Raw genomic sequence first — 26,326 nt, forward strand, 5'->3', positions numbered from 1 at the left:
AATCACTATTGGTTTCTCCGAATTATCCTGCGTGTGAACAAGTACAACAGAGTACAAGCCATGTTCCTGTCAGTGATATAATCCAGAGTGAAGCCGCGGATGGACGTGGGTTGGGCGACATGCCTTGGAATGTAGGGCCGGGCCTTCTCCCTGACTCCTATCTTGCTGAGGAAGGGTAATAAGAGGAAATGAAACCTAAAGGCATTGTTCACATATTTAACCGTTTCATGATCGCTGCTCCATGCCGCAGCAAATTTCATTTTGGGGTTATTCGTTTGCACTGTAAATGGACAAAAATATTCGGTGACGTACAATAGTCTAAATTCAATGTTTTTAGCCTGCGTTTACACTGTGACAATCAGTGGCACCTTCCTTGACCGTAACACAATTTCTGTTTCTCAATGGATCTCATACTTTGCACTGACGAAGGGCAATACCCACTAAACACCATGTCTGCAAATTGAGATTCTGATTTTGCTTCTATCCTCAGTCATATTGCAAGGCTCTTTATGGGTTGATATTGACTATAGGATTTCTACTTCCAATAGGAGTTCAAGTCCTCTTCCTCACTGAAGAGACAATTTGCATATTTTGTTTCTCAATGGGAAAGAGGTCACGTGGACCTTGCAACTGTTGGAAATAGTCTGACCAAATTTTTGTCAAGGTAAAATCTGGGGGATTTTATTCCCTTTCTGAAACCAGATCGTAGGCGACCTTGTATCCGCTGCAAAAAAAAATCGGAGGTGTTCACCATTTTCTAATGGTTGCAAGGTCCCCCAAGTCTTCGTTTTCCATAGAGAAACACCTAGATTACAGAGTTGTTTTCTTAAATAGTTCTCATTTGTCCACAGGATAACTTATTGTTGGGGCTCAGACTGCTGAGAACCTCAGCAATCTGAATACGAGGCTCTGGTATCCGACCATGCAGAGACACATCTTGAATGAATCTGAGGAGCACATGCTAGACCTTCAGGAATGCCTGGAAATATCCGTATGCTGATCTCTGGATTGCTGGGGGTCCCAGCAGTTGGACCCCCAGCGATCAGTAACGTATCCCCTAGCGTGTGGATGGACAATATCTTACGGTCTTGGAAATAACCCTTTTAACTTGTGTTAACCTTATAATTTTACTTGGACTCTCCTGCGACTGAATGTCATTTTGTAGTCACAGCCTGGGGCTCATTCAGATTAGCTGTAGCGCTGGTGTATTTTAGCATCTCGATCACGTCTGCAGGTCCCGGCTCAACCACAGGTTTTATGACCTGAACTAATATCGTCCTAGTGATCTATGATGCTGTTAGTGCGCGTCAGACTTCAGGGCACGATTTGCCATTATAACATGGATGCACCCACATTAGCTATGTGAATGAGGCCTTAGGGTATAACTGATTTTTAGTCATCTACATTTCGGCAGCTGATCTGCTGCATGTGAATTTGCTTTAGATTGTTTGCAGATTTATTCCCCCCCCCCCCCCCACACCATTGAAGCGAAGCAGGTAAATCTGCAATGGAATAGACATGTTAAAAGAAAAATTGCTAAGAGATTTTCTACGGAAAATGTCCACCGCATATGGATAAAATTCTGTGAAGTCCTATTCACTTGTTAGGCTGTGGATTTTAGCTGAGTAAATGTACAGGTAAAATCTGCAATATTTCTGACCTGTCATGTTTTTCAGATATGGTTTGGTAGGGGTTCTGATTTTTGCATAAATTAGCCAAGAACACTTTAAAACTTTTTTTTTTTGTCTGATTATTCTGAGCTGCGACAAGTGTCGGGAAACCTCTTATCTTATGTTCTATAGGATAAATGTGCATCTTTGAAAATCTTAATTGTTGCACAGGAGAACTTTCTGCAGATGATCATGTTCATGGCTGCGGTTACCCTTCATATTCACAGGTTGGGTTGTCTTCCCTTAGTAAATGATACCATAATAAAAAGGATCTGGAATCCATTACAAATTGAACAAAAATGGATGCACACTTTTTTGTTTCCGTTTTGCATAGTTTTTTTTCCCTTTTGTAACCGATCCGTTTTTACTTCTTGGCTCTGATTACCCGGAGTTTTTCTGGCAATACAAAGTGCTTTAAACATGGAACCGTTAACGGATGACGTAACAGATGACCATCCATTGTTACCAGTTTCCCTTAGACTTCAATGTTCATGTTCAGATATGTTTTTTTTGGCTTGAGGGAAAAAAGTAAAAAAGTTGTGCCAACTACATTTTTTTTTTTTTGATCCAGCTGAAAATTTTTCTATTACAGCTAGATTTCTGTCAAATGGAAGAACTTAAAAAAAAAAAAAAAAAAAAAAAATTCCGTCCCCATTCAGTCCCCATTCAGATGAATGGATCATTTTCTGATTTTGTCATCTCAAATCCAAATCTTTCCAGTTTTCATTCCGTTTTATGAACAAAGCCTTATTCTTACAACATTACTCAATACTAATTTAGTTTTTTTTTTTTTCTTTTGCTTTCTTCAGATATGGCAAGATTGTTTCCACGAAGGCCATTCTGGATAAGACTACAAACAAATGTAAAGGTGAGTGTCCGAGGTGATGAAACTGTGTTCAGCTCCCCTAAAATCCAAGCAGGACTTCAGAACAAGCTGTGCGCCTATAAAGGATTGAATGTAATGTCGCACTTGTGAATTTTACTACTGGCTGCAGACATTTGTCTACAGGCAATACCAGGTGATATGGGATTATAGGGCCGTTACAGCTCCGGTACATTGGTGCTCACAAAGGGGCGACCAGCCAACCCACCTGCAAGAAGGAGGCCTGAGTGTAATAAAACATTAACATGCTCTGCAGATGCTTTCGGCACTAGACCAATGAAACATGATTACCGATTTCCCTAAAAGTAGACTGGATTTTTCCGTGAGCTAAAATATTTCTGCCTAAAATAATAATAAAAAAAAATTCTTCTCTACCAACTTGTCTGACAAAATATTCAATTTGTTCATTACAGCAACTATTACTGCAGAGCCAGTCCTCCAGGTTTACCAGACTTTGCCACCAAAAATGTCTAGTGTGGTCATGATGACTTGGCCACTTTGGTATAACTACATAGCTAAGAATATTTGTAGTTCAAGTTGCAAAAAAAAGCTAAAAGACCAGTCCTGTGGCTTGTTACCGCTTAAAGACGCAGCAAATCTTTGCTACTTTTGGGGGAAGGGGGCTGAGGAACCCCTAAAGATCCAGAAAATTGAGGTTGTCTGTGTAGATGGAGCTGTGGTGCACACGCATGACCTGACCGCCACTCCAATCCCTTCTATAGGGCTGATGTCCATCTCCAACAGTATCTTAGACCTGAATAAAGCCGTGATTGAGCACGCGCGCTACCACTCATTTCACACAGGCTTTGGCGACCCTAGTTCTCTAACCACTCGGATGCCAAATGAGATAGACCCCTAGCAATCATACTTTTATTATTTATCCTGTGAATAATGATACATTTATGTAGCGAGAGAACCCCATTAAAAGGATTGGGCAAGACTAGAAGTGCCACATATGTCCATAGGCTGGGTGTATTCTCCTGGCTTACGGCTCCATTTATGTAAATTGGTATGAGCAAAAATGCCATTTTCGGCCCATGGACAAACATCTGGAAAAACAGATTCCTTTTTTTTTCATTCTTAAGCTTTAGAGAACTTTTAATGAATACAGATCTGAACATAAAACCTATTTTTTTGTTTTTTCTTAGGTTAGGTGCACAGTGTGTTTTTTCGTTTTTCTGTTCAGTCTGTCATGGACAGAATTGTTTTGATATAGGCTGTGTTCACAGTGCAGTTTGGTTTTCTGCTTGGAACCTCTGTCCATAGTTTTGTCGCTTTTGCTGGGCAAGTTGTTACCGAACTGATAAAAACATTGATGAAACCTTTGTGGACCCATTTGCAAGTCAATCGGGTCTGTTAAGTGGAGTCTTTATATTTGCCTAAGTTTGGTCTCCAACGCCTGTGTGAAATGAGTGGTAGCTCGTGTACTCAATCATGGCATTATTCAGGTCTACTATTGGAGAGACATTCTGTCAGCCCTATAGAGGTGATCAAGTCATGCATATGTATCACCGCTTCATCTACATAGATGACCTAAATTTTCTGAATCTCTTGATTTTTCCATTGGTAAATGATCATCAAACAAAAGGGTTGATCCCACTGACAGATTCCTTTTTTTTTAAGGTTTGTGTTACGTTATGCTTTATTCAATAATGTAGCGGATTTATTTTTTGTTTTTAGGCTATGTTCACACTAGGTGTTTTTTTCAGCGTTTTTTTTTTCTGCAGCAGAAAAGAAGCTGTGTCAAAAATGCGGGTTTTGGTGCGTTTTTCAGGATCCCAAAGTTCAGCTTTGCTTCCACCACAGAAGCATGAACACAGGTCACCAATGCGAGACATATGTGAAATCATATTAACCAGAATTACAAATTTAACAGTGGGGGGAGGTGAATTGTTCAGGAATAGTTTACCTAAGACACTGGCAGTGCATTGAGTTTGTAGGACACAATTTATTTTCATACTATGGGCTGCCATTGAGTTTCTCAGGCATTTTTCAATTTCACACCTCCCTGGGCCACAGATATTGTTCAATCTCACACCTAGCTCAGCCATTGTTTACTGTGCACACATCACTAATCTAATTAAGCTGTCCTAATCCAAACTGCCATCTCAGGTGACCAAGACAAGGTGGTAAAATCACAAAAATAAATGAGTTTCACATACTGCTCTACTTGCTTTTTTCCCCCTAAAAACGCAGCAAAACCTGATAGCTATGTTCACACTAGGCGTTTTTTTCACCACCCATTACTTTCAATGGGTGAAAAATGCTGAAAGAAGTGACGTGCTCTATTGTGCAAAAAAACATGCAAAGCACAAAATACTGATATGCACACACATTGGTTTTTGTGTTGAGATTTCTGACGTCTCATAGACTTTGCTGGTACTGTAGAACGCAGCTGAAAAAACACCTAGTGTGAACATGGCCTTACTATTGTTTTTGCATTTTCCTATCCCACCATCTACATTTAATGTCTTAGATCTGTTTAATGTATTGTTGCGGGGCTGAAGAGCATAGCCGTCCAGTCTATTAATCAGATGACAAATGTGTCAAAAAAAGACCAGTTTTTGGTATATGTTGTTCTTATAGAAAAGTTTAAAAAATTAAGTTCTACTTTTTTTAAGATATCAGGGACATTAGCCAAAGTAAATGAAAGAAAAACGAGTACTGTGTTTTGTTTTGTTTTTTATTGCTACAATTCAGAAATTTGCTGTATACTGTCAGATCTTGAGTATACGGCACAGGTCAAAAGTGCTTTGCTCGTTAAGGAAAGGCGTATTTTTTCTCTCTCGCTGTCTCGGAGACCGTTTAAAAGTCTTAAAACTTTGACAGGATTACACATTGTGCAAATTGGCTGGGCTAATAAGGAAGGGGTCAATTTAAGCGTTATTTAATTACACACTCTCCTTCGCTATTATGTTGTGTTCTTCAAAAAGCACGGCAGAAGTTTTTTTTTTTTCCTGTGTCTTAGCCGTGTAATCGTTCCCGACCTCTCCTTTCCCAGGCGCTCATCACGTGAAACCTCTGCGTTAACCCACTCACTTTTAACTATGTCTTAAGCAGATCTTGTCACAGTGACGTGGGTGAGAGACAGAGACCTTACATACTACAGCGGGCGTCATGTTCCTGGCTATTTGTGTCTCTGGGATGGAGGGGAAAGAGAGGGGTTTGGACAAGGGAAAGAATTCAGTCAGATGATTTTGATTTCACCATTCAGCCATGAGTAAGCAGCAGAAGACTTCCTGCGGGGGCACCGCTGATTTTCTGCAGTAGTTTTTCAATGGGAGACAAATGCAGAAAGTTTTGCAAGTGATTAGCAAAACTTTTTTTTTCAGAACTTTTTTAAGTTTGAGATCAGTAATCTTAAATACATTAAGTCACATTCTCATTGGTCTGGGAAGTTGTTTGAGGGCATCTTCACATTGTAGACATGGTGCCTGCTCGTAACCGGAGGGCATGAACGTGAAGAGGCTATAACCCTTTTTTTTCTAAGTAAGGGAATAATATCTCGATCACTTGTGGCCTGAGTAATCCATCCTTGTCACAGGAGGGTACAGGCAGCTCCAACAGATCATCATTTCTCCGCTTCCTAGAGATCTGAGAGTGTATATCTTAATATTTCATTCACTGCCATCATGCAGAGTTTCAGGTTTTGGACCTCCATTATTCTTCAGAGGGTTTTTTGTCCAATAATAAGGGGTAACGTCTCACCTTGTAGAGAGTGACATGCCAGTGTAAGGAGACTTGTAGGCAATGCTCTTCTGGGAAATCAAATATGCAAATAGCCTATTCGGAAGGAAGCTTACTAGAACTCTAGCGCCACCTATTGGATGTAGCAATCCTAAAAGTCAAAATCGACCCTTTAACTAGCTTTGCCACATGACTTTAGGTAAAAGCCAAACCAGAATCTCAATTTGCAGACTAACTGATCACCCGAAAAGGTGTCTCTTGTCCTCTGTTTGAGTTGAATGGTGGTCTTTCAGGCTTACTGTACTCTGCCCCATTAATTTTTTGTGTTAAATACTGCTGTACAGAACTGCGATCCCAGGCAATCCCATGGAGTGAATGGGGCTGCAGTAGGCTTGCCGTCTTCTGGTATGGAAATCAGTGGGGACATCAATGGTGAAATGTCCATCAATCTATGTGACAATTTCACCTTACCGGAATGCACCTTAAGAATTGATATAGATTTTCTTTTTTTGTTTTTGGTCTCACTTAAAGTACAAGTTAGTCAGAAGTGAGCTGACACCAATTTATGACACCCAATTAGGCATATGAAGGCATCTCAAAAGTGCAATAATAGTAAGGGCTCAGTCCCAGGGGCAGATCTCCTTTTTACCATTTATTTTTATGGATTACTTGACTTCTATGTAGCTTGTCTTTCCTGCAAGCATTGGGGTCTTAAATTTTACGGTGTGCCTTTTGGATCTTAGAGGAGGAAAAGGACAAGACCTCTAGCGCCATCTATTGGATGTAGCAATCCTAAAAGTCAATATCGAACCTCTAACGAGCCTTGTCACATGACTTGGGATAAAAGCCAAAACCAAAATCTTAATTTGCAGACACGGTTTTGGGGTACTGCCTCTTGTCAGTGGAAACAGTGTCTGAAAATTGAGGTTTTGGCTTTTATCCTAAGTCATGTGACAAGGCTCGTTAGAGGGTCGATATTGACTTTTAGGATTGCTACTTCCTATAGGTGGCGCTAGAGTTCGTCCTCTTCCTCTCTGAAGAGACAATTTGCATATTTTTCTCAGAGGAGCATTGAAAGCTTAAGTCTTCTCACCTTGGCATGTCAGGCTTGACATGTCACTCTCCTCAAGGAAAAATTGGATCCCGGACCTTATAGAAGATACACGATGGTAGAAAATGACCACGCGTTTTGACAACTTTAAAGGCTGACATAAATACACACATATAGTTGTCATTTCTTTCAATGTGAAAAACCGTGTTTTGGAGCGGACAGCTGAGGAGGACGATTTACTCTTCCCTCTGCAGTAAATTTTCCCTTTAATTAGAGTCCTCCTCGGCACTGGGATGTATTGCAGCGCGACCATTCTCTGAGAGGAATGTTAAATATTAAGCTGCAGCTCTATCCAGCCGTATAGATTTGGCTGCTGTCCTTGGAATTGACAAGTAATTGGCACTATGACTTTAATTGACCATGTCGGCACCAATCCTGCAATTATTCCTGACAGTGCCTCCACGGTGGCTTATCTTGGTCACTTATATAGCCGCTCATTATGGTTGTTAGTGCTCCGGTTTAGGACTCTTGTGCTGCCTCCCATTTTTGTAGTCTTTTAACTATTTGCATGGTCAATGTATGAGATTTCTTAAGCGGTAGAGCGTAACGATTGTCCCACTACTTTTTAGATTAGAGCTGGAGGACAACTGCCATGTTGCCCATTCCCCTCCACCTATGCCAAACAAGCCTTTGGCCAAGTAAGGCTTTGTTCACATTTACGTTATAGCGTCCATACAGAGTATTCTGCTAGTTGCATCATACAAAGTACTAACCCCTGTGATTTTTTCTTAAGTGGGTAAATTAACAAAGTTCTTGTGTTTTTGAAAAGTTTTTATTAATGATCCTGTCCATTTTCAACAACGTAGGGATGTAAAAATGTTATCATTTACTGCTCATTAAAGGCCATCTCTGCTATCTACCAAGAGATGGCCAGCCTACTAGGCAAGGAGCGCAGAGCTTGCACGCTCTTTGCTAGAGCTTGTAAGTGCTGCTCTGAAGCTATGGATCCAGCTAGCTTCATTACCCCTGTATTCTTCCGGTTCAGCCGTAGCCAAAGCTGCCATTGCTGCATTTGTGGTGCATAGTATGGGTCATGCCGCTAGTCCGAATTATCATCATCAAGAGTGCAAAAAGACGGGAGGCAGGAGAGCGGTGTGCTCCTGAAGAAAGACATTATCAACCCTTTGAACTTGGCTAATGTAAAAATGCCGTATTAGCACCTTTTTTTTTTCTTTTGGTAAAATATGGGACAATCTGGGACCGGTACTGTTTAGATCTACATTGGAAGTGGTAACATTCAAATAGAAGTCAATGAAGAAAATATTGATCATACAGATTTACCTGTAATATTTCCCAGAGGAAATGTCCAAATATTAGCATTTGTATGATCTGGATAGAAAATTATCAAACAATTTTTAAATTTAAGAATCTTTCTTGTGTTAAGAATGTAATGGGAATCTGTCAGCAGGTTATGTAATCTGAGAGCAGCACTGGGCAGAGCCCCTGATTCCAGTGATGTCAATTACTGGGCTGTGTGTTGCCGTTTCAATGAAATCAGGAGATTATCTCTACAGGACTAGGTGTCTCGTGCCTCCTAGTCAACCATCTTCTGAAAGCAAAGCTATCCTCAGAAAATGATACATTGTTGAAATCAGGTTTTTGCCCAAAAATTTTAACAGATGCTTTTAACACTATTTTAAATGACTTTATGGTTTTGTTTTGCGATGTTTATGCTATATGTGTCTAAATATAACCCACAAGTTGTATTAATGCAAATTATGGCCTGTCGAGGATTTTTATAGCGTGTTGCAAGAACGTGATGAATTTGCAGAAAGCGAAGGATGGAAAAATGCATCCAATTTTAATAAGTCTAAAAGTGCAATGTTCCTCTGTTATTCCTCTGGAAAACGTGTGAATAAATTGGCCATTTCCCTTGCTTTGGGGGCTGTATCTCTACAGTTTAATACTGTTATGTCTGATCGGACAGCACCAGACTGTGTGGATGCAGATCTATTAACAGAGTGAAAAATGAAGCCCAGTTGACCGTTTATTCGTACGTTTCAAGTAGGAGTAACAGCACGAAACCGAGATCTAATGCTCCAGAATTGTTATTTTATGCAGAATACATGTATTTTATGGCAGCAGAATCGGCCAGTCCTACAATAAAGCCGTGTAATCCTCAACGACTCAGGGCAGAGAACAATTTGCTTCTGTAAATACGGTTATTATGGGTCATCTGTCCTTGTAATCAAAAGCGTTTGAAGTAGTTGAATCTCTTTTTGAAATATTTTTTTTATAATTTGTACTCTAGGCTATGTGGATGTTTTGATTTTGGTGCAGAAAAATCTGCTAATATTTATTCAAAAAAAAAAAATGTTTCCGCACCAAGGGAATAAAAACTATAGATGCCACCACTAAAGATGCTTGTTTGAATTTGAAATGCGTTGGAATTGACCTGCTGCAGATTTAAAAAAAATAAAGCAATGCAGTTCGCAATACACTAGAAAAAAAAAACAACGCAATCTTTATAATTCTAAATGGACTTTGTTGGTATTGTAAAAAGCTATTTTTTTTTTCCTGCGGTAAAAATGCAGCATGTGAACAAGCCCTAAACGTACTGCTGAGTTTTCTCAGTGACCTTGGTTTGGAAGCGACTGGTTACGTTGGTTTTGTGGCTTCCATTGCTGACTAGTATTCATTTTATTCCTCCTCTCGGCCTGCACAGACAGGCAGCAGAATTGTGATGCGTTGAGCATCTGTGTGCACAGGCTTCTTCCTTTGATAGGTGTATAAATTGTCATGTTTATGATCCGCAGGTTATGGATTTGTAGACTTTGACAGCCCGGCAGCTGCTCAGAAAGCGGTCTCTGCTCTGAAGGCAACTGGAGTCCAAGCACAGATGGCAAAGGTACCTTTCAATAAGTGTGGAGCTCTTTCCCTGCTGGAGAGGTGTCGGGGGGATACACTTGCTTCTGTTTTCTTTGTAAACATGTCTCTTTTCTTGTGTTTTTTGCTCCCAGTCGGCCACTTTTTAAATGATGTTAATAGGGGGGCTCCGGTGGTTGGAGACGAGGCTCTGTCGTTCTTCGTACCGTTTTGACTTTCCCTTCTTTTTGATAAATATGACTTAAGAATCTTACTTTCCTTGATCCATTCTCTGCTTCGGTGGAAGCAAAGGAAACCTAAACCAAGGCAATGTAGCCCTTATTAGGGGCCTTTAAAAGAAAGCTCTAGTCTACATTGTGTGTTTTTCATGCTTTTCGCCTCCAGAACGGATTAAAAAAAAACATTTAGTGTGTATAAGCCATGCATTATACCACCATGAGCCGGACATTTCCAGGAGCAATAACTCCTGTCCATGGAGTAGAAGCAGCAACTCCAACGACACCTTGAATGCCCAAAGTTGGGATTGCGGTACGTTACTATAGTATTTGAAACTGGCCATACACATTAGACTCGGCCCATTCGTTTTGGCAGTCCTGGCCGATTGTCTAATAATGTTCGTCCGACGTGCGTTTGGCAGATGTTGCGGGCGGAAAAAAAAGATCGGGCATGGTGAGTTTAAACATGTCCAATCCTTTTTTGTTCTTAAAGCAGATAAGCTGCCTCCATAAGTTTATGGCAGTGACTCTCCCCTTCTTTTTATTGAAAGCACATGCATGCCCGACCAAAACGAGCATGCATGTATATGATGAGGTCATACGGAATAGAGGTCAGTTGAACAAGAATTTGACATGGTCATTGTCCAAATGTGATTCTACATTAAGGTGGGATTGGACGTCTCAGACTAACACCGGCTCCGTAACCTTTACTCAACTAACCCTAAATGATGATGATCTGTACTATGGTTATTCAAAGCATAATGTGAGGATAGAACAAGTACCTACTGGAGAAATACAACAGTACATGTACCCCACACATTATATTCTACCACTTCAATAGGATACACATAAGAGACCCCCTCAAAACACACCAGAAATGAATGGAAATGAGTTAAGGGGGACACGTGAAAGGTGTCAGCGCACTGGGAATACGGAGTCAAGTCTGTGATCCGCCACAGCTGGTGATTGCTTCATGAACTCCTCCTTAGCATGTTGGAAATTGCCCATTCCGCCAAACTCCAATGGACACCAAGTAACATGGGGAAGGGTAACAAATATATTTATTATTAATAATAATATATGTATGTATGTCAGAGGACCTATACCCCAGAACACCCGTTTTTTGAAAAGCGCCAATACACACAATAGTTTAGATGACCAAAAGCCAGCATGGTCATCCTACAACCTCCATCACGTTATACCTACTACACTTTACATAATTTTTCTTTCTCGTAACATCTTTATTTTCAGAAGTTAAATAATCAAATAATTCTAAAATTATTATAGATCCAACTCCCGCCCCACTACGGTCATTTTTTTTTTTTTGATATCTTAATGCCACACGTTTGTGCACAAAGTGTTAATCCTCTAATACAAGAGGCATCCTTGGAGCTGCGCCAAGACTGCAGAAAAGCGAACCATATGTAAGACGCTGGGAGAGGAGCCCGAGACAGATAGACTTGAACACATGAACCTTACAGATGTGTTTTCGGTTCTGCCGTTCACACCCCCCATCTGGGGGCTATAAATCAGGGTTTGTTGCACTGGACACCATCCGAAATTGCTCCAGTGCTGTGTTGTCAGATATGGGAACCTGCCACCGGCTGCCAATTTCTTAAGCTCTTCTTAATGAAATTGCTCCATGCTTATTCACAGGCTGTGTCTGGTATTGCAGCTCAGCACAAATTGTAGCCACACAACATTTAATGGCAGCCTTACACACAAGAGACGGCTGACTCTGCCATACACATTCACTCTTGGCCTGGGGGAGACATGTTCACTACCTCTTGGGAGAGGGAAGGATCTTGTGACTGGGAAGTCTTTTCTGATGTAGTGGATTCATTTCTCATATACAGGGTAATGTTTTTTTCCTTGTAAATGTTCAGCGTAAGATTATGCACATATCAGCATTTCCTGTATGACGGTATTAGGGCGATATTAGGATACACAATCACTTCCCTCTGCTTTAAAAATTTTGCAGACGAGGGAAAAAAAAGATAAAGGGATTGGTAACTTTATAAAGAACATTAGGCCCCCATCAACGATAGTTCTACAAAGGATAAGGACATTTAATTGATTCATATCCCCAGCCCCAAAACATTGCACACCTCTCTCCATAATATGGTCACTGATAAAGGGACACATGACGAGAAATGTACGTCCACAACGTTTGACGAAACCCCTTGCACAGGCACTGGTTTCTTTACTGTTCAGGACCAGCACGTGGGCAGAGGGTTTCATTGGAACCTGCGGTGCAGAACTTCTAAGTAGGATTTATCGGTAAGTTGCCTATTTTTATAACTTTAGTTAAACCAAGAAATTCACCCTATCCCAACCTCACTATTCTCTTTTGCAAGCTGCAGTATAAAGGAAAATGACCCGATAAACTTTTTTAGCTCTGTTGGTTTGTTGCATCTAGTTTATACCTGCTGACATGCTGTAAGATTGTTCGGGTATGAGCACATGCGGTGACGTTTTTTTTTTTTCTTTTATATTTCATATAGCGGAAGTCGCCAGGAAAATGGGCCGGTCACTTTTAGCTGCTGCACAGCTTTTGAAGCCGGAAGTGACAAAGCAAGTCGTTTTGACATTGCAGTGCATATCTTAATTCCTTTTGGTGTGTGTGTGTGTGTGTGTGTTTGTTTAATAGAGTCGTCCAGGGAGAATCTGCCTGAAAAAAGATAGAAGTCAATCAGAGCGAGAAGAGGCGCAGCTTGATCCTTACCAGCACGGTTGGGGATAGGCTGGATCCGTCAACCATTGGTGCGGGTGAGACATCTGCCCGTTTATGGCTGCCCTTAGATCTCCAGCTTTAGTGGAATCCGAGGCTGCTGGTACTTGCCATCATAAATAAGTGTACAGATGCACATGTACAAAGCCGCTTCTCATTATATACTGTGTATCTATCTTCAAAGGATCAGCTTCAAAGTAATTGTCTGATAAACAGCAGAAGAGACAGAAACTTCTCCGCGCAGCACCTTTCAAGTACAAAAGTACCATTATTTCACAACTACAAATGAGTCTGGTATAAAACAATTTGTCAGAGATCACATCGTGACTAATTCCTACATGACACTTCTGCAAGAAACCTTCCGGCCGTTAGAATGTCTATTGTGACTGGCGGTGTACAGACTTTAACGTCATCTACCTCCTGTCCTAACTGGGCAATTTGGGAATCGTTAATGCAGTAATAAACTTTTTCCAGTAAGCGGGGGCCGACCTATGGGGTGTGAGGTCACACCCATGCCCTGGCCTCAGAAAGGGCTTATCGTTCCCTGATCGGACATTAAGAATATTCGTGCCTCTCTTTTCAGTTTATTCCATGAAGAACCACTCAAGGCATAATTTTATGAATAGATGCCCTAGAATGTTTTTTGTAGGGAGAATTCCATTATTTGATAGCACAGATAGGAGTTATGACTTTTTTTTATTTCAATTACTTTGTACTCAAAAGCTGACCTTTTCTACTTCAGTAATTGGGGAGCTGGCTTATATAGGCCATTAATGTATATATGACCTTGATGTGCGCCCTGTTTAGTCTATGACCGTATAGAATAGTACAGACCTGATGGGGCCGGGTCTTCTGTATGTAATAATTTGGACCCAATGAGGAGCTGTGACGCCAACGGCCTGAGCTGTCCGTTCCTATAAAGCGGGTGGGGAATCTTCTTTTATTTTTTTTTCTGCCAAGGGCCATTTGGATATTTATAACATTCCTCGGGGGCCGTACAAATTGCGCCCTAACGCCGCCCACAATGTACATCCTAACGCTGCCACTGGTGTCAGGACGTAATCTTTCATTGTACGTGCCTCAGCGTTCAGTGGTGAACACTGCGTACGTGTGCTCACAGAGAAAGAAGAAATGAATTGGCCGGTGGCCATCAAAATACAGCTGCGGACCCCAGGAATCTGCTCGGGGGCTGGATAAAAGGTCATCAAGGCCCATAAATGGCCCACGGTTGAGTTTCCCCACCCCTGCTATATTTGATGGGATTAGAACAGATGAGAGTGTGTTTTTTTTATGTTGTATCACACATTTTTGTTGCCATTGGCAAGTCCTGTTCTGGGACCTGGTGGGCAGTAAACTTTTTTTTTTCGTTTAGACACAACATTGCAGCGTTGTGATTTGACCGGAGGAACAGTTTCCCATCGAGAACATAGCCGAGTATTTTGTTATGCAACATGATTGTTCTTCCAGAATACATCACTGTATCTAATGTGAAAACAACTGTCAGTAGTAAAGCGTAAGATAATTGTTGGCAGACCTGACCATGGAAGCCGATCAGCAGTCGTAGACTGGCCTGTTCAGACCGGCTGATCCTACAGAATGACTGGTAGTAGGATCATTCTGTGCTCATAGAATATAATTGTCCTCGGCAACACATCACCAGTTTGTCATTCTCGGCAGCACATCTTTTGTGCAATCTGCTGAAAAAATTAATTGCACTCAACAAATAAACATTTTTGCTCATTTCTAGTGGTGGTTGCCGACCTGTTTAGACAGCTTGAGAGATGGGAGTATTCCTAGGTATACTGGTTCCTCTATTGGCCGGTCTGAAAGCATCATTAGACAATTGCCCTGACTGCTCCATTAACCTACAGTTGGCTGTGTCTGTCTTTAGTTCAGAAAGCACAGGAGAGACGTGGCTGCTCATCTCTGAAAAGGGCAAAAAATTGGTTTGGGTTGATTATAAACTTCCTCCCAATCTGCCGGTTTCCGCAGATTTGCTGTCACGATTGTCAAGTGGGCTGACTCTTCCTAGGGACGAATAAACTGTGCTGTACACTCTGAGCTGAGGTTTCCACTCGTCCCATATTTTGTTTCCTTAAGGCCACGTTCACACATTCAGTATTTGGTCAGTATTTTACATCAGTATTTGTAAGCCAAAACCAGGAGTGGGTGATAAATGCAGAAGTGGTGACTTGTTTCTATTCTACTTTTCCTCTGATTGTTCCTCACTTGGTTTTGGCTTACAAATACTGATGTAAAATACTGATCGTGTGAACGTGGCCTATAACACATAGTAAGAAGAGGGGAGGAGGGGGATGCAGCTGCAGCTTCTCACTGTTTATACATCAGATTATTATTTATTATTATAGCGCCATTTATTCCATGGCGCTTTTCATGTGAAAGGGATATACATAGCACAAACAATTACAATAAATTTTGAATACAAGATGTTTTTTTTTCCTGAAGTTTGAGGAAACTTCTTAATCTTTTACTGTGAGATAGCAGGTAGGGTAAAGGAGTCTACAAGCTTACGGCTGCAGTTTCTCTTTATATTTCCCTCTTGCCATCTTCTAACTATTTTCTACTTGAGCTGGAATTTTTTTTTTTTAAAGACTGTGACGGCTCATGAATGATTACAGAAATTCTGCAGGTTTAGGGATCTACATGTTGCCAAAAAACTACTCTCGGAATGCGAAACTGCAGCTGCGTACCCTTCCTGCCCTCTTCTCCCTATTTTCTATACTACTAGACGGATTTTTCTCAACACTGACGAGATTTCTGAACTTTTACAGAGCGCCTACAGGCAGGTTAAGAGAACTATATGCTACCAGAAAAAGACGCCCAGAGATGAGAAACTGCAGCTGCATCCCCCTCCTTCCCTCTCCCCTTTTATATTTTACTGTTTTACACTCAATTGATTTTTTTTTTTAATAACTTAAAAGCCTATTGGACATTTACTGGGCAGCACGGTTGCTCAACCAAGAACAACATCTGCAAGGAGTTTGTATGTTCTCCCCGTGTCTCCGTGGGTTTCTTCCGGGTTCTCCGGTTTCCTCCCACTGATAGGGAATGTAGATTGTGAGCCCCAATGGGGACAGTGATGATGATGTCTGTATAGTGCTGTGGAATTAATCGCGCTATATAAGTGAGAAAAATAAATAAATACAAATAAATACTGGAATCCGGCACACAACTACTCCGAAAAGTTGATGCTTAACCTTGATAACACGTTACAAATTGACTCCTTTTATTGTAATTTTTATGCTGATACATAAATGTATATTACAATTCCATGAGTTGTAAACAATTTAATTAACATGAGCATCCATAGAAATGTGACTGTCGGGCAATTGAGACATATCCCGCTGAAGTCGCTTTTACCGCTTATTTGGTAACTTAACAGTAGTGACCTGCGCAAAAGTTTTGCAACCCCATGCAGGTTTGTGGTTGAGAAATATTGCACAGCTGTAATAAGTATTTCTTTGGCAAGGTCTGCGGTAGTAAGATTTTGGGTACATTTCTTGAATCGGTTCACTGGTTTGAGTGATTGCACAATTTTGGATATTTTGCCATTTGGCAGTGTAGTGAATTGTGTATGTAGTGGAGGAGGAATATTCTTTCGCTAGCACATAAATTAGAAGCAGACCCTTTGGAGAGGAAGCATATTTTTCTCTGCAAGAACAGCAGACGTGTCTCTGATCTCTTCTGTATCTTCCCGGAGATCATCCCCACAGGGAGCGGCGCTGGTCACATGATTGTCAGCCGTGATCCGGTGCTGGTGACCCTACTCCAAGCAAGGGAAAACAGTTGTGCCAAGTCTTTTTTTTTTCTTCCTCTCATTTTCCCTGTTTTTTAACAACCATTCCACACGCACAGGGAGGTTTCGCTAATTTCTTTCAGATGACTGAGGATTTTTTCTTTCTATCCATTTAAACATGCTCGTTCCTCCGCAGCGTGTTAACCAGTGCCAAGGGGTTGCAGCTTCTTCTTTTGAAACAATGGGGGGAAAAAAAAAAAAACTAAAATTCCAGACCTAAACCAGATTTTTCATCATTCTGTTATTATATTCAGAATTGCTCTAAACTGATGACCCTTTATATTTCTCCTGAACGCCATCTCCCAAAATCTTTACCTAACAAGTCACTTTATGTAAATCCCGGGGCTGTGGGGTCCGTAAGCCAAACTACAGACTCCTTTATTTGTTCGCTTGTCACGTATTTACTTTCATTGCCATTTAGAAGTAATACGATATTAAAGGGGTTGTCTACTTCTAGGGACCTTTTTTTTTTTTTTTTTTTTTCTCTCCGAAATCGTGTAATAATTTTTTCTATTGGATCTCATTAAACATTTTGCACCGATTGCCTTCTGTAGCCTCTGTGTTGCACTGTATTGCTGTCTTTAGAATGAGTTAACTGAGAATCCTTCAGCGAGCCCGCTAAAATAGTCTGACCAGGAGTTTGTGACTATTATTTGTCTTTTCTTTGATTTATGATCACATGAAGGCTCTGATCACCCTTGCTATGATCCTAAATCTGTTCAGAGGATCACAATGAAAGACCAGAAGAGTTACAAACTCCAAAACAAGCTCACTGGTGGATTCTTAGCTATCTCATTCTGCACCAACAATGTGTAAAGAAAGTAGAAGGCTATAAAAGCCAAATGGTACAACATTTTTAATGAATGCATGGCTTTGGGCCTAAAAATTAATTTTTGGGAATTGAAGTGCTAACTAAAAAGCAACAAACTGTACATCCCTTTTAATCTAGTAGTAGACAACTCCTTTAAGAGGATGTCCTCCTTTGGGGACACTTTAGTGATGCATTTCCTGGAAGAATAACTAACAAAGGAACTTCACAATGCAGAGTCCTAAGAAAAGATGTTCCATAGCTTTTGTGGCTTGCTACTAGTTGCTACAATAGACTTGTCAGGAAAGCTGACAGCTGTGCAGTTACATAGTCTGAACGGTGCACTTAAATTGGACCGGAGTCAAGTTTTGCAGCAGTCTTAAGTTGCAGTAAAAAAAAGTGTTCAAAAAAGAAAATGTGTTTTTTGCTGTTTGTTAGGGTTTTTTTTACTTTGGAGTAGGGTGTGGTCAGGAAGTTTTCCTAATAGTTTGTGTAAGAGAAATGAGTCAGGCTCTTTAAATCCTCGCATGTTTTCCAGAGGTGAGACTCTCTCAGCTCGTCGTGTTTTTGTGGCTGGGCTCCCACATTGGCTGAAGTTCAAAGCCAAATCTTTAAAATGCCTCCTTGCAAAGTTTAACACTTTAAAACTTCAAAGTGGAAGAAGGGAGTGGACGTTCTGGAAACTGCATATGAACTCGACTGAGTCGCGCTTTTTTTTTTTTTTTTTTTATAACTTTTCTAAAAAATGTCACTGCTTCTTTAGAAAACACCAGTTCTGCTCATGGGGATCATGCTTTAAAATAATTAAAGGGAGTATACTGATTCCCTGACCGCTCCTCCTTCAGCAATTCTTGAAACCTCCTTGCTGGTTTTTCTACTCCATTTCTACCGCTGCAGCTAGTACCCATAACTCACCATTAAGTTCCCCTGTGTTCTACACTGGCCCATCATTACTTTCTGCAGCAATGTCACACATCCACATGACTGCTGCAGCCAAATCCTTACCTTAGCTGCTGCTGACACCAGTGATTGACTGCAGTGGTCATGTGTGTGTGTTTTGTATGTGATGTTATCTCTGCAGGACTGGCAAGAAAACACCAGCGCGGATCACTGGAGCTCAGCAGTGGCGGGAGATTTAGGCTATGTTCACACATCTAGGTTTTTTGATGCATTTTTTTGTTTTTTATGCAAATTTTCAGCTGCGTTTTGCAGTACAAGCAAAGTCTTGAGATTCCAGAAATCTCATGCTCACATCTTGTTTGTTTGTTCTTTCTAGCAGGATTTTGTGCCTTGCATGTTTTTTTGTTTTTTTTTTGCAAAATGGAATAGGTCAATTCTTTCAGCGTTTTTCACCCATTGGAAGTAATGGGTGGTGAAAAGAATGCTGAAAAAACGCACCAAAGAACGCAGGTGTCAGGTTTTTCAGCTTTTTTTTGGTGACAAAACCAGAATGAGATTTTTTTTTTTTTTTTTCACTGAACTTTATGTACATGCATAGAAACAAAATGACATTGGAAAAAAAAATGCACCAAAAAACTAGCAAAAAAGCAGGAAAAATCCTGAACAAATCACCTGGCAAGAGATCACGTTTTGCTGCAGAAAAAAAAAAAAACTCCGCAAAAACGCAATGTGTGAACATAGCCTTAAAAGGTCCACTTACCAGTATGCAACTCACTCCTGAGCTCCACTTAGTGGCTGATGCAAAGAACTCGTATTCTATGTTTTAGTGTTGTATTCTATACAGAAGTGGAGCAGTGACCTCTATAATTATATTGTAGGAAATTAATCAGAAAAACATATTACAATTATTTAGACTAGCCTAAAATCCTTTCCATTAGCTATAACATCCTTTCCATTATTTTTTGCAGTCATATTGTTGTAATACGATGCAGAATATTTTCCTATGCTCTGCTTGCAGCATACATTACCGACAGAGCCTCAGTAAAATGGGTGTGGACCTCTCTACACAAAGGGATATTTTCAGAATTGATAGAGGCTAATTATCCGGGGTGTTCCCATATTATAATTTACACATGCTAAAAGGTGGCCACTTATTTCAGTAGCCGGGGATTTAGCAGCGTAATGTATCCTTCTTCTTCTTTTTTTTTATTTCTTTTCTTGACTTCCTCTTCTTCTTTATCCAGAAGTGACAAGGCACGTGTATGACGGAATTCAAACAATCCCACTTACTTGTCAATGTTCTGCTGAAATATCACATGCTCTTAGAAAAAATGTGCAATGTATACAATGCCTGCCAATCGGACATTGATGTCTTTGCTAAAACTTTAGTTTTCCCTCTGGAGTGTGATATAACATTTAGGCCCTCATACACTTTAGATTATGTTGATTTCAGCGAGACTGATGTGTCCTCTGCAGGGGCGGACATATCATTGATGCAGCAAGGGCAGCCGTCCAGGGGCCCGAGAAGTAAAGGAGCCCAAGGCAGCAAGCTGCTTATGTCATAGCAGAACTGTTGGGATGGAAAGGGCCATATACTGTCCTTACACAGGGGCTCTTCTCTGTCTGTGTCCCCCGATGGGTGGGGGAAGACGTATTGGGCAATTTTCAATGAAACACTCAATGCTTTTATTCTCTAAGCTGCCCCCAGAGTAGTGTGTGTTAGTGGACAACAACCCCTCTTCCAATTGAAAACTTGTAGCTACTTGGCCAATTTGAACGTTTACGTGTCGAAATTGCCAGTGTTAGTTCTTACTGCCTGGTACTGCAGTTGGAGATGTAGTTTGCGTTTGGAGATTGTTCAGGAGAGTGTTGCTTGGAGTTTTGTTTGTGTGCACAAACTCATCCTCTCCTATTTGGTTTCTCTTTCCTTATCGCCCCTTTGTTCCACTTTGTGTTGATTGGTGAGTGTATTTTGTATGATTGTTATTTTAATTTATCCCTGTCCATCATCCCTTATTTGTATGGTTATTGTTATCCTACACACTACAGCTTCACACCTCCCTGGGTGGGGGAGGGGACAGATAATGGCTGGTTTAGGAGCATAGCAAGGCACAAGAACCTGGTGTCTCCACCTTCAGGAGTAATTTGGGGGACAGGGATAGACTAGGGTGGCGCCCCTAGTTCAAGGGACTTGATTAGCAGCCACAGACCCAAGGTACTGCATGACAGCCTGTGTGTGCAGTGTTCCGGGGAGTGGTCACGGCAACGGTCTCTGGTCACTACACAAACAGCCCCTGCACTGCCCCGATGAGAGGAAGCGAGTGGCAACAGTGAAGCTAAAACTTAATTTTTTCCCTGTAGCCCCAGCCTCAGTAAGTCTGCCACACATAAATGCTATTTATTTGCAGATTATCACTATATCCTCAGGTAAATAGCATTTCTGGAGGGAAAAGTTTCACTTTTAAACATGTAAAGCTGAAGGAAAGGTGTCCTACAAAAGTCATTATTTTATGGCTGTGAGGAACCAAACTGCAACATTAAATAAAATTCTTATTCTCCACATTCTACTGACAGTTTAGTAGCAGAGACTTTTTTTTACACCCTTTTCCTACTGTTTTCTCTGATCGCTCCTTTTCACTCCGGTAGAAAATTGTGCATATATTTTATTTATCTCTCTGGTATTTGCAATTATGTAAAAAAGAATTAGAGAATGTGGGCAAGCAGAAAACATTGCACAAGGAATAGTTGTTGTATACAAATATTTGAAATACCGTTCAGTTTCTACGAAAAAAAATGAAACCTGTAAAGATTATATGTCCTTGCATTAAAATGTGCAAAATGTGTTTCAGATCTTGTAATTTAGCACAATTTGTGTTCACATAAAATGACTAAAAAATCAAATAAAAAATTTCAGTTGTAGGAGACAATTGACCAACATTTTTTTGGGGGGGCAAAAACTAGGATATGTTGCTAATGAGCGATTATGCAATTACAGATGAGGATTTTTAACGTTCCATTAGGCCATTGCCATGTGTGCAGCGCCTGTAGGTGGCAAAGGGAGTCCCAACAGGTCGTTATTGTATAGTTTGTGTGCTACCATAGTCTGCCTCCCTGAAGGACCGCAGGTTTCTTGGTCCGAACTAAAGAGCCATATTAAGTCCATGAAGCTATTGCATTTGGGTCAGGAGACCTGTGGCCGTTCTGGAAATCGTGGTCTATATACGAACAGTGAAACCTGGACATGTGAATGCAGATTTAGTGTTCAGGGCTGAATTATCTCTGTAATACCCTACGTTATGCTGCATGGCGAGCATTTTCTTGCAGATTCTCATGTAAGTAGAGCAAGAAAGAGGGTTCATAGTGTAAAAAAATCTGTAACAAAGTTGAAGAAGTTTGAGGTGTTCAGAAGAAATTCGAATTTTCAAATTCACTAGCTTCACCAAATATTCGAATTGTGACACATTTACCACGTATCACAAGTACTCCAATTGCCCTGAAAGTCGTGTGTAACACTGAGGTCTCCTGGGGCTGCAGCCAACCTCTTTCAAGCTCTAGGAAGGTCAGTGACCTCTGCATATATGTCTGTAGGGTAAAATGCTGGTAACCGTTCTTCACTGCTGTTTTGCCACTCAGTACAGTATCTCCATTTTTTTTCTCTTTATTTCTGTTGCTAAAATTGTCTCCCTAAACCAATTCATTCCAGAATGATTGCTGTGCTGCATTCCCTGCCTTGACTTTTATACAGCCTATGATAGTATAGCATAGCCTATGTGATTGCTGCACTATATGTGATGGCTGCAAGGCATTTTTGGGAAGCCCGAGGTCATGTGATCTTCTTCTGCCTCATGCAATCTTTCTGGATTATGTAACGTAGTGTTAGGTGTTTTTTGGTGATTCAATCAAATTGCACATTTCCTAAAATTTGGTATGAATTCAATATGCATCATATCAACTCGTTCATCTCTAGCCACATTTGTGCTGTAGCCGGCTACTGCTGATTCCCCACCTGTTTTAGTAATGGGGAAAGGAAATTTTGTCCATGTTGGTCCCAGTTGATGGCCAACCATAAACTAGGATTGTAACCTTAAAGGGGTATTCCCATCTCAAAGATCCTATCCTAATATGTAGTAGGTATAATAGTAATATTAGCAAATACCTCCCATTAGAAATGTAGTATAGTTCTTCTGATTAGCCATGTCCCTTACCCCATATGCAGGGCATTGCAGTAGCTTTGGTGTCCATGGTTACTACCACTCATATAGTGACAGTGGTCGTAACCATGGATATCTAAGCTACTGCAATGCCTTGCACATGGGGTAAGCGACTTAGTGAATCAGAAAAACTATACTACATTTCTAATTAGACGTATTTGATAATAAGAATGTTATTACACCTTTTATATATTGGGATAGGATCTTGGAGATGGGAATGCCCCTTTAATTTAGCTTATTTTTGAGTCTGATCAAATATCAGACTGCAGCGAAAATTGTCAGAAACTTTCCAGCTATGCGTTTTTGCCACTGCAGTTTTTTGTCTTCAGGGGGTCTACAGCAAAAGGGTCCCATGGGGACATACACTTAGCACACTTATGCTTCCCGAAACAAAATCTCTCATTTGGATTTGTAGATGAAGTTCACAATCTTTTGTCACTCGTCATAGATGAAGCCTCCAATGAGGCTACAATAAGGAATATTCTCAATATCTTGGGCAGTTTTTTCTTTTTCCCTCCCTAAGACTGCAATTTAATTAATTGGTTTCTTGGGGGGGGGGGGGGGGGGATTGTCCACTTTTCCGTTGCAATGGTCTTGAACAAATTCTGTTCAATAGAAGAAATGTATAATTGTTTCAATAATTGTAAAGTATCTGCAGTCTTAACATGGTCGGAGATGTATGTTTTCACAGAAACTCCCCAAACCTGCTATGTGGTTATTGATCATGTTCACATGCAGGTATGTGTAGTCTAGAAACACCACTTGACTCTTTAAAGTAGAAATTACTGACATGCTATAGATTCCATGGCATAAACCCAAGTTGTGACCTGGATGTCTGAAGTAGTCAAAAAGCCACAACGATGAAACAAATCCCAGACGTTCAAATGTCGATCTCTCTAGAAGATTTTCACAATGCTACGACCGATCTAAAGTATTTTACTGCTGCATTATTATAGTGGGGTGTTTGCTACTCAGAATCCCCCTCCAGTGCCACGCTTTCTGCCTAGTTTATGATCTGTGGCTCCAATAAGCCTAGAAATCATACCTACCTGTCAACTAACTGACCCAATTGATGGCATTCACCAGTCACCTCGTCCCCTTACAAAATCCTTTCTTGTCTTGTCAAGTATGACTCCATCCATTTGCTTTGTATGGCGACCAATGTATAACGTGTTGATGGCAACTGAAAAGTTACCACTAACCGCCTGACTGTTTTAAAGGGGTTGTCCAACAGTTATTTTTCTTTCTTTTTTTTTTTAAGCTTGGATTTATTAAAAATAATATATCGGGGCATAACTGCCTTCCAACGCCCTGGAGATTTAGCAAGGGCCAATGTTTGCCCCGTTCAGAAGTTACAGCCGGTGAATAGAAGGGATTCTCGGCCAGTTACATTCAAATATAATTGGCGGTGCTGTGACTTCTACATGGGACAGACAACAAGGGTGCTGGAGGTTGAGTATGTCTTCATTTTAATCAATCCATGGCAAAAAATACTGTCGGACAGCCTTTTTAACAGGAATCTATCAGCAGGATTTGCTGTGTAATCTGAGAGCAGCACGATGTTGGGGCAGAGACCCTGATTACATTGATGTGTCACTGACCAGCTTGGTGCAGTTTTGATAGAATCCCTGTTTTCTCTGCTGTAGATGTAGCAGTGCTATGAATGCTGATCTGTTTATAACCTTGCCCACACTACTGATTGGCAGCTTCCTATGTACATTGTCAGCAAGCAGCCAATCAGTGATGGGGGCCTGGTTACACAGACTAGCTGGACTGTCTGTCACACAACACCTAGTCCTGCAGTGATAATCTCCTGGTGATAAAACACTGATTGTATTGAAACTACAGAAAGTTGCTGAGCAAGTGGCACATCGCTGGGATCAGGGTCTCTGCCCCTACATCATGCTGCTCTCGGCTTAAGTAGGGAAAAGCTGCTGATAGATTCCCATTTACAGAATATATACACCTTTTTAAAGTCTAGGTTTTTTTTTTACTTAAATGCTTGCATTTTTGCTAGAAATAATTTTTGCAATTGCTTTTCATCAAATTTTCTGTTCCTTTCTGGCCTTTCCTAGCTTTGTCTCCCTGTGGAATGTCGACGGCTCAATAGTTTACAGAGAATTCATCAGTGAGCCTGTTCCGAAGGAGAGCTTGTAACTTATATTTTTTTTAGTTTTTTTTTTTTTGTGCGCTCCTTTTAGCTGATTTACGACCACATGAAGGTTCAGCTCACCCTTGATGTGGTCTTTGGTCATAAATCGGCTCCTAGGATCTCAGTGATAGATAAAACAAGCTCACTGATGGATTCTTAGTTATCTCATGCTGCATCAGTATTATGCAAAGAAGCAAAAGGCCTATTAAAGCCAAATAGCGCAAAATGTTTAACGAAACAATTATTTTTTTTTTTACCCCAAATACATGAATTTAAAAAATGCTCCCAAACGTGCCCACATCCTTTTTAAGGTGTCCGTACACTTTAAACAGACCTAGAACGACCAACTAATGTGTATGGTGGCACTTGGGGAAAGAAGGGTCAAGCTGTTGGATTTTAATACCAATTCTTTCAATTTTTTTATTCTGTAGGGAAGTAGGCCACCTCCTGAGGTGTTTGGTAGCAGCCTAAAATATTAGCAAATAATTCTGTAAAATCCATATGATCTACAAATTTGTGTGACAGGTCCTCACTATGTGCTGTAGCGTTACGTCATGAAAACATGAAGTCATTTATTTTTTCTAACTGGCTAAATTTTTGATATTTTTGTTTTATCCCGAGTTAAAAGTCAATTCTAAATCATTTATTTATTTATTTTTTATTGGTTTAGCAACAAGAGCAGGACCCAACAAACCTGTATATATCCAACTTGCCTCTATCGATGGATGAGCAAGAGCTTGAAAATATGTTGAAGCCATTCGGACAGGTTATATCTACAAGGATACTCCGCGATTCCAGCGGTACCAGTCGTGGGGTTGGATTTGCAAGGTGAGACTTGGTAAATTGTGCCAAAAATTACAGAAAAATTCAGTACTGGAAAAAATACACAGATTGCCATTAATCTAATGAGCAGAAGGATGGCGTTATTGTGTTGGTTGCCGTCACATTATGAGTCCTATGTGAGAAGTTCACTTTTTTTTCTTTTTTTCCCTTCCACAACTTGATATTAGTTTTGCTATTTCTTCAATTTTAGGATGGAATCGACAGAGAAATGTGAAGCAGTCATCAATCATTTTAACGGAAAGTTTATTAAGACGCTTCCCGGCGTATCAGGTTTGTAGTATTCATCAATGGTTATGTTTTGAAGGCTCAGCATTTAAGAGAACGTGCGAATCCGCTGAACTCAACCAAATTTGTGAATAATCCATGTTTTTTTTGGTTTTTTTTTTAAGTTGCAACAGCCATCCCTTAATATAGATTCATGCCAATAGATTTGGTTTGTAGGTACCTGTAAGAACATGCTGTTGGTAGCATT

At 40.5% G+C, this 26,326-nt stretch overlaps 1 protein-coding gene across 6 annotated transcripts in view; it reads left to right on the forward strand.

Annotated features, from left to right (window-relative positions):
* RBMS1 (RNA binding motif single stranded interacting protein 1) overlaps positions 1–26,326 on the forward strand; it is a 383,160-nt gene that overhangs the window by 317,255 nt on the left and 39,579 nt on the right. For all 6 annotated transcript variants that reach the window (XM_073647067.1, XM_073647068.1, XM_073647069.1 and 3 more), the window contains exons 3-6: positions 2,480–2,538; positions 10,108–10,199; positions 25,682–25,839; positions 26,045–26,124. In XM_073647067.1, the coding sequence (XP_073503168.1) occupies positions 2,480–2,538; positions 10,108–10,199; positions 25,682–25,839; positions 26,045–26,124 (389 nt within the window). The remainder of the gene's footprint in view (positions 1–2,479; positions 2,539–10,107; positions 10,200–25,681; positions 25,840–26,044; positions 26,125–26,326) is intronic.

This window comes from Phyllobates terribilis, unplaced genomic scaffold, assembly GCF_046119375.1.
Source record: "Phyllobates terribilis strain yellow unplaced genomic scaffold, ASM4611937v1 Scaffold_9__5_contigs__length_417890890, whole genome shotgun sequence".
NCBI classification, from domain to species: Eukaryota; Metazoa; Chordata; class Amphibia; order Anura; family Dendrobatidae; genus Phyllobates; species Phyllobates terribilis.